The following is an 8,547-nucleotide window of genomic DNA, read 5'->3' as shown; positions in this document are numbered from 1 at the left end:
CACTACAGTACTTGTATGTGGTGAATTGAATAATATTATTTATAATAAAAATAATATAAAGTGAGCACTATATAGTTTGTATTCAGTATTGTAATTGAAATAAATATATCTGAAACTAGCAAAACTCCAAAAATATTTATTATAAATTTAAACTGGTATTCTATTATTGTTTAACAGTACAATTAAAGCTGTGATTAATCACAATCAATTTTTTTAATCTAGTTAATTTGTTTTGTGTTAATTGCTTGAGTTAACTGTGATTAATTGACAGCCCTATGTGTAACTGGTCTGAATTCTCCGAAATACAGTAGTGTTACGTTGCAGCCTTCCAGCAAGAGTATTTATGTTTTTAATTTAACTCTTCTGGGTGTATGCTTCCAACATAACAAGGAAAAAAGGTGTTCATTTAAAAACATAACTAAGGTAAATCAGGAGTAAATCCACTGAAGTAAATTAAGTTAATCTGGTATGAACAAGAGGAGAATCAGAACCATTGTAGGAGAGAGTGTATTTGAGAGGAGAGATGATATATGATGGGAAGAGCCTAAAAGAACAGAAGTGTGAACAGGTCGGGGAGCAACATAAGGCTCGTCTCAAGCCCCATCATTTCCAGTGTAGTACTGCATAGCACTTTACAACTATGTAGCAGCCCAGATTAAATGTTCTGGAAGAAAAAAGAGAGAGACTGAAAACATAGTTCAGTTATAAGCTTTTTCATTTTAGAATTCAAGCTTACACAGTTATCTAGGCCCACTATATTCATAATTACATTTTAATATCTGCATACAAAAGCTATGTAAAAATTATTTCCCCCCCAAATATACAAATTTTCTCTTCGGATAGTCTAAAACATTTGTGGTCACAGATTTTTAATATATATATATTTTAGGCTGAAAAAATATTACTGATATAGCATATCACTTACTCCTGTTTGCAAAAAAATACATCATCCAAAGTATGGTCTTTCATTACATCATGTAATGTTTGTCTTACCCTCAGGGCATGAAACCAATAGTAACAATAAAAAAAGTCAACCTTTTGTCTCTTTTAAACAAATGGCATGAAAGACTAATTTGATGTAGTTGCGAACAAATTAAAAATGAAGAGTTAAGAAAGTATGAAAAGATAAAAAGAAATTACAGTGTGTCAGCTAGTTCATGCCCTGATATTATCTATACCAACATTAAATGTGTAATTAAATAAAGTGTCTTTTAATGTTTTACATTGTGCTCAGTAATTTAAACAAATTTAATCTACACCCTCTGGCTGATGCAGATTTATATGTGATTGTCTTGTGCATAAATAGGGTTAGCTTTTAAGTAGGTAAACTGTGCAATGGGCAGTCACAAAAAACTTATTACCTGCACAATATTGCTTTTGAAGGCGACGGCAGTCAATGTGGATACACACAAGAAATGCATACTCTTTGCATTTACTAAACATTTATACAACACGGTAAACCTTTGTGATAAGGCCAGACCTTTTTTGTGTGTTTTTTAAACAAGATTATTCTGTTGCAAAAAAATGTGCTCACTTTACTTTGAATCTTTAGGTGGAAAATAAATCTCTATTGCACTAGAATAAAATTTCTCTCTATCAAGTTTAAAGAGGGATCATATCATAGCAATATCAAAAGGAAACGTCTGGTAATCAGTTCCATATTATTACAACAACAGGACAAATTAAGAGCTTGTTTAGCTCCTGGAGGCTTTATGTCAGTGAAAGGACAAGTGTTGGACACTTTTAACTGCTCTCACAGTGAGAGAGAGAGAGAGAAGAATGTTCCTTGGTTGCTGATTTTGATTCTGTCACTGAAAAAGGTTTAGCCTTATAAATGTTGGCTACGTCTCAAAACCGTAAGACTGATTTTTATAGTGTATGATTCATGCAGCAAAACGTCAATATGACACATACAGGTTAGAGTTCCATAGCATAAAGATACATCACTAACAATGACATGCTCTGCTTGTGATCAACAGCCCTACCTAGGCCGATTTCTGATTTCTCCCTCTGGTCATTTTCTTTTCTTTTTTCTTTCTGAAACCAACCCCTGAAGGAGCAAGCATTTACCTCAAAGATGATTTTGGATCTTAGAGGTCTAATTCTAAAGTCTACATTTTGGCAGAGTGTAAACAAAAATCATTATCACACTGTATATACGTTATTTTAAATATCGGAACTAAGTTGGGATGCCAGATGAAAGGAATAGGGCAAAAAACAGTGAGGATGACAATGAAAGAGCTAGGTTGACAGAAAGAATCATGAATAAAAGACCCCACTGGCTACACCTCTAGACCACAGAGCAAAAATGAGAGTTATGTGGCACCATCAAACACAAGAGTATGGACTGCACTGAAAAGTTCAGTTCTGTTGCACTCAGTCAGAAGGCCTTATTCTACAAATACTACAGGGTGTAGTGCTTACTACTGGGAACAGTCAGTCACACTAAAGTCTGTTACTCACAGTAGCAAGCACTATGTTCTTGAGCCTGCAAAGACTTGGGACTACGCATGTATGCAAATTTAAGCATGTGCATAAGTCATTGCAGGACAGGGGGCTGAGTCCAGTAGCAAGCGTTCGCAAGATCAGAGCCTAATATAGGTTCTAATTCTGCACTGGTGTAAATCAGGAGTAATATCACTGAAGTAAATGAAGTCAGACAATGTAAAACTGGTATGGAAGCAGGGCCTTAGATGTCACTAAGATCACATCTGTTAAACTAAGAAATGGATATTGGTTTTGGATTGATAAATACTGGTAATTCACTGCAATGAATTGCTGCCACATCCCATACCTTTAATATAAAAAAGGTTAAAAAAATACTGCTATATGTACTCTTTGCTAAAAACACTGACCAACATTTTCTGGCTTGTTTTCCTAACGTTAGGCACCGAAATCCATGTTCAGTCACTTAAATAGAGGTGAACTGATTTTTCGGGATACTGAGTAGTCACAGCTCCCAATTAAGTCAACATCTTGGAAATTCAGCCACTTATTCAGACATTTAAATACAAATTAGGTGCCTAATTCCAGGCACTCATTCATGTAATCTACTAAATCTAACACTTTTAAACCTCAGTGCTTTGCTTGTTTCATTTAATGGGGACAGGTTCCCGTACCAGTAGTTATTTTAACAGCAGCCAGCCTGTGAAGGGTTTATTCTCAGCGCTGGATCAGACTGATGAAGCTTTCCTGAGTCAGATGACTAATCTTTTTTGTTTTTGTTTTTTGTACAACTCTTACCTTTTCTACGCTATTTACTTGGAATATCTCAGTGTTGCCAATCCCAAGGCTTCAAAAATCATGAGCCAGGCCCCCGAAATCATAAGATTGGCTTAAAAATCACGAGAGTTCTAAATTGTCAATTTTGAGTTCTTATTTGCCTTCTAAGTTTTGAACATTTGGGTTTCACATTTTCAAGCTTTTTTCTACAACCAAAAGCACCAGAAACTTTTTTTTTTAAAATCATGTAACAACATGATTTCCAGGGCGGGGGCTATAAGAAAAACAGCAGATATCTCAAGACTGGCAATAAAATTGTGAGTTGCCAATATTGATAGCTGTCAGGAAGAAGAATGTTTTTCTCTCTCTTTCACCTGCAGCATGATCAAATTTTTGTACACTAATTTAGTCATAAATAGCCTTAGGAGCATGTGTGGGGTTCTCACTGGCATCAGTGGGAGTTTCCCATGAAGATTAAGGGCAGAATACAGCTCTAAAAGGTTTGTACATTTCATTTATTTTTGCTTAGTAGATCTGGAAAACAGAAGCAAGAAATGGATCAACTATTTTATTTAATTTCTACAGGTATCTGTCATTTTAACTAATTTGATTTTAAAATGTGTGCAATTATTTTTCTTTTAATGTATGCAGTTAGGATCTGCTCATGCAAGCCCTGACTCGTGTAAGCAGTTCTCACACTACGGAGTGACTTTCTTGAGACTGCACATCTGAGGAAGAATTTGCAGGACCAAACCCATAATTCTCATTATTTTGTATGGGTTTTGTTTCTAAGTATAACCCCCAGTATTCTGGATGATGTCCCTAACCCCATGACGTACTCTGGGTTTTCCTGCAAAACAATCTGGAAAATGGTGTCATTCAAACATTTGCCTTGGGGTGAGGTGTTTTTTTTTTTTAACCTCATACAAAAACCAAACATTTAAGAACAAGTTTCCAGTGGCCTGGCTTCCCTTGTGCCTGCAAAAAATTCAGCTGGGTGTTTTACACCCACAAGGAATTGTGGGCCCAAATATTAGAAGTCCAATATGTAACTACTAAGATTAATGCTCACAACCCATTGCAAGTCTAGATGCAAATTGCACCAATATACATGGAGGCAGGGATTCAGCCTGGCTGAAAACGTGGCCCTTAGTATTCCAAATGCTTTCTTCCCATTCCAGCAGGAGTGAAAATCATTTCAAAATTCCCCTGGAGTTTTGCCCACAATGAAAGTTTTCCTAGTACCACATTTTCATGAGTCAAACACTTAGGGCTAGATTAGGGCCTTTAGCTTTGAATGTCCAACTATAACAATGCCTGTCCAGTTGGGCAGGAAAAGATACTTCCTTCTGTCTTTATGTATTGATATGTGAATGCACTATGCAACAGAGGGAGGCTGTACTAAATCTTTTCTGTTGCCAGGAAGAGGACGATCCTTCTGATGTATCCCACTTATAGATAAACCAGGAGATTTACCTGACCTGGAGTTTATAAAACTTCAGAGACAATCACCCTGTGATCAGGATGGAGGAAACAGAGGACTCTCTACTCATAATGCCCTTGAAAAAGGCCCACATGAGTGCCAGGAGTGCTGGCTGGCAGATTTCAGCAGCAAGACATCCTGTTGTTGCTCAGTTCAGCTCCTACTAATGCAGTCAATAAAAATAAATGATTTCAGGGAATTGAGAGAGAATCTAGCCAATCAAAATAAAAATGCACCAAAAAAGGTACAAAAAGATGGCAATATGTTTAAGACAGATGCTGAAGTTTCCTTTGTATTTATCTATCAGAAATTACTCTCAAGACATACTCTACATGTTACTGGGATAAAGCTGTACAGTCTGGAGCATAACTAGTAATAAGGTAGGTTTCTATCCTATTTGGAGATCATCATAATCATTTTTTTCTCCCTGTGATCATTTGTATCTTTGCATAACCCTAAGCAAATCCTGCAGTCAGGATAAAAGACACATTCCTGCAGAGTGCTGAGTGCATACCGATACCTGCCGAGTGCCCACCCCTTCCAGTGCCACTTGGATGTTGATGTGACATCCCCCTTCACTTCCTCTCCTGAAACCAACCTGAGTTGAGGGCTCCCAGCACCTGTTGGAAGAGCTCAACACCTCACAGGATCAAGCCCAAAGTCTCTATTCCAGTAGACCTGCCACTGAAGTATTCTAGAGTTTTAATTGAGCAAGGGCTGAAGGATTTTGCCTTCATTTTGTACAAATGAAAAAAATATATCAACCCCTCCTTCCCACTGGGTATTTGAAAAAAGATTTGATTGTAGAGGACACAGATATTTATGATCCATGTAATAATCCCAAAGACGTGATGCAATCACAGTGATGATGGTATTCTTAGGTCACAATGGTAATGGTTACACTTAGAATGACCATGGAAAACTAGACACTGTATCTCACTTGTGGCTTGCAAAATGAGGTAATACTGGGAAAAAGGCAGGGCAAAGTGCTTTGCCTTGGAGGCCTGTTTATTTTCTGCCACTTCAATTTTAACTCCCCATTTCCCCAAGCAGTTATGGATGTGAGCTGGTGACCATTTAAGTGCTGGTGATCGAGATTGGTTTGTTTGTGTTTTCACTGTTAAGCTGTCAAAGCATTCACATCAAGGGACTGAAGGACAAAATGCAATAGTCACAAGTACCCGCATAAAAGGGACATTTTCATCCATGTCTATGCAAAAAAAAAAAAAAAAGAAACAAACAAACCAAACCAAAACAAAAAGAACAGAAGAAGAGCTAGGCAATGGAATGAAATGACAGCCAGTAGTGCTATGGGAATTCTGAGAACCACTCCAGTCTTTCTAATCCTCAAACACTTCCAAGAACAAAGGGGGAAAGAGTTCCGTGGGGCATTCCACCTTCATGTGCAGGAAGCGGCTGGCGTGGCAGGCTCCAATCATTCGTAGATCTGTCACTTTCATCAGCAGTTTTGGCCAAAAGTGTGCAACGTGGTGTTTTCTGTAATTAATGTAGTGTTCAAAGGCCAGGAGGAAACCTTCTTGACATTTTTCTATCCTCTCAACACTGAGGAGACCTGGACGATCTGTAGGTAAAAAGAAACAGGATGAATGCATTCATTTACAATAATAAATTCCTAATCAAAATCAAGAGAGGAAGGACAGCCATGTAATAAAGGCACTGGACTGAGACTCAGGACACCTGTGTTCAAATCCTGGATCTGTCATAGACTTCCCATGTGACCTTGCTCACTTAATCTCTCTGTACCTCAAAGATAGTAATGGTTCCTTCCTCCAACCCTCCAATGGTTCCTTCCTCCAACCCTTTGTCTGTCTCATCCACTTAGAACGTAAGTTATTCAGGCAGGTACAGTCTCTTATTATTGGTATGTTCATTGCATAATGGAGACCTGATCTCAGCTGGGGCCTCCAAGCGTTACTGTATTACAAATAATTATGAATAAAAACTTCCTTCATCAAAAATCCCGCCCCCGCACCTCTAAATTACGATTCTCTCCTGTCTTTGTTTTCCCTTTCAATGGCAGCCCTACAACTGTGACCCAAGAAGCCCTCAATGCCCACTGGCAAGAAGGATACAGGAATGTCCTGATTCTGCTATGTACACTCGAGTTCACCAAAGAACGTCACTTCAGATCTTAAATGAAACTCGAGTCACATGGTCTTTAATGACGTTGTGAAATGTATGTACAGATACTAGGTAAGGAGTTCTGTACAGATACTGAAGATATGCTTATCTGCAGTCTGCAGCAAGGTATTAGCCACCAGCAGAGATGAAAAAATTGGTTTTCTGTTAGACAAAGAGATGTTTATTCACTGGTCTCTCTGTCAGGATGTAAATCAAGCATTATAAACCAACACAATGGATGCCCATTTACATACGAAGTCAACGAAGAGAGGTGAAACCAACGGCGAAGCAGCAGAGACACAAAACAAGCCACAGCTGGTTAGCCTGTACTCTGACTACTGACAATGAACTTTGGGGATTTATGTAGAAGGCAAAGAAGACAGCCCCTCATCCTGCTGACTACATCACTGTGACAATTCTTGGGGTACCTAGGACTGTGAGCCACCTTGTTCCCCCTGCAACCAGTGTCAGGGAGTCTTGCTTGTGCTTAGCTGGATGTTAGTTTTCTAACATCACCAGCCTTGTAGCCCCCCAAGCACTCTCCTCTGTGCCATGCCAGCCCTTACTGTGCCTTACAGGTTAACAATAGGTGCACCCCAGTCCCCTAGACCCTTTGAAGCATTCCCCTGTGATATCCAGCCCCTGACTACTTACAGAAATATTATGTCTGCTGTCCCCAAAGGAACAATATGTACAGCAGCTTATAAGATTCAGCTCAGGACCAGTATTTTACTTAACACCACAGCACTGAGATATATTTACAGTGAAAACAAGAAGTTTATTATCAAAGTCTAGAGATTCAGGAGATGGTGAGTAAGAATATTGGAAACACATGGTTACATAAAAAACAAAATCCTAACATGCTTTCTAGAGACTAAACTTAACTATCAGATTAACCTCCTATCTAACGAAGTTTATCTCACCCAAAGTCTTCTGAAACTTTTCAACCAAGATTGGCTGAGATCTTGGGTTTACAGGCAGTGAGTTTACATTCATGAAAATGGGATGGAGGATCTCATGGGAAGGCACAAGGTGAGCAGGCCTCTAGGAACACCAATGAACTGCACTCAGTGGTGCTGGCAATTCAGCAGACAGTGCTCCTCCCTCCAAATCAGCACAGAAGCAATGTGCCAGCCTGGCTGTGAAAATGCTTCCTTTATGAGAAAACATTTAAAGGTCCCTTTCAGGAAAGAAGTTCCTATGGAAATGCCTTCTGAAATAACTGTTTTACAAGCCAAGGCTTTGGAAAATAAACGGAGACCCAGATGTTTTCAGTGGAAATGTCAAATGAATGCAAATGATCAGGAAGGTCAACGTAAACCCCTGTCCTATGTATTGTTTACTACTCAGGGATTAAAGCACTCTCAACCCCTCCTCCCCCTCAAGTTGCCAGGTCTGTCATTGCCCAAGAACCACATTCTCAGTCCTGTATGTTACAGCACCCTGGGCTAGAGCAAAAGAGCACCTCGGGCTTGTCTTCAGTACGGGGTAAGTCGACCTAAGTTACGCTACTCCATGACGTAGCTGGAGTCGACATAGCTTAGGTCGACTTACTCCGGTGTCTTCACTGCGCTGCATCGACAGGAGATGATCTCCGGTCGACTTCGCTTACTCTTCTCTGAGAGCTGGCATGCTGGCATGGACTGGAGAGCACTCTGCCATCGATTTCTTCAGTAGACCTGCTAAATCGATCACAGCAG

At 39.2% G+C, this 8,547-nt stretch overlaps 1 protein-coding gene across 13 annotated transcripts in view; it reads right to left on the bottom strand.

Moving 5' to 3' along the window:
* Positions 1-697: 697 nt before the first annotated feature.
* The window catches only part of THRB (thyroid hormone receptor beta), a 296,012-nt gene continuing 288,162 nt past the window's right edge, over positions 698-8,547 (bottom strand). For all 13 annotated transcript variants that reach the window (XM_073333470.1, XM_073333469.1, XM_073333478.1 and 10 more), the window contains one exon: positions 698-6,287. In XM_073333470.1, the coding sequence (XP_073189571.1) occupies positions 6,046-6,287 (242 nt within the window). In that variant the 3' untranslated portion in view covers positions 698-6,045. The remainder of the gene's footprint in view (positions 6,288-8,547) is intronic.

Source organism: Lepidochelys kempii, chromosome 2 (genome assembly GCF_965140265.1).
Source record: "Lepidochelys kempii isolate rLepKem1 chromosome 2, rLepKem1.hap2, whole genome shotgun sequence".
Taxonomy (NCBI): domain Eukaryota; kingdom Metazoa; phylum Chordata; order Testudines; family Cheloniidae; genus Lepidochelys; species Lepidochelys kempii.
The sequence above is the reverse complement of the archived record's forward strand: the minus strand, read 5'-3'. Positions and strand labels throughout refer to the sequence as shown.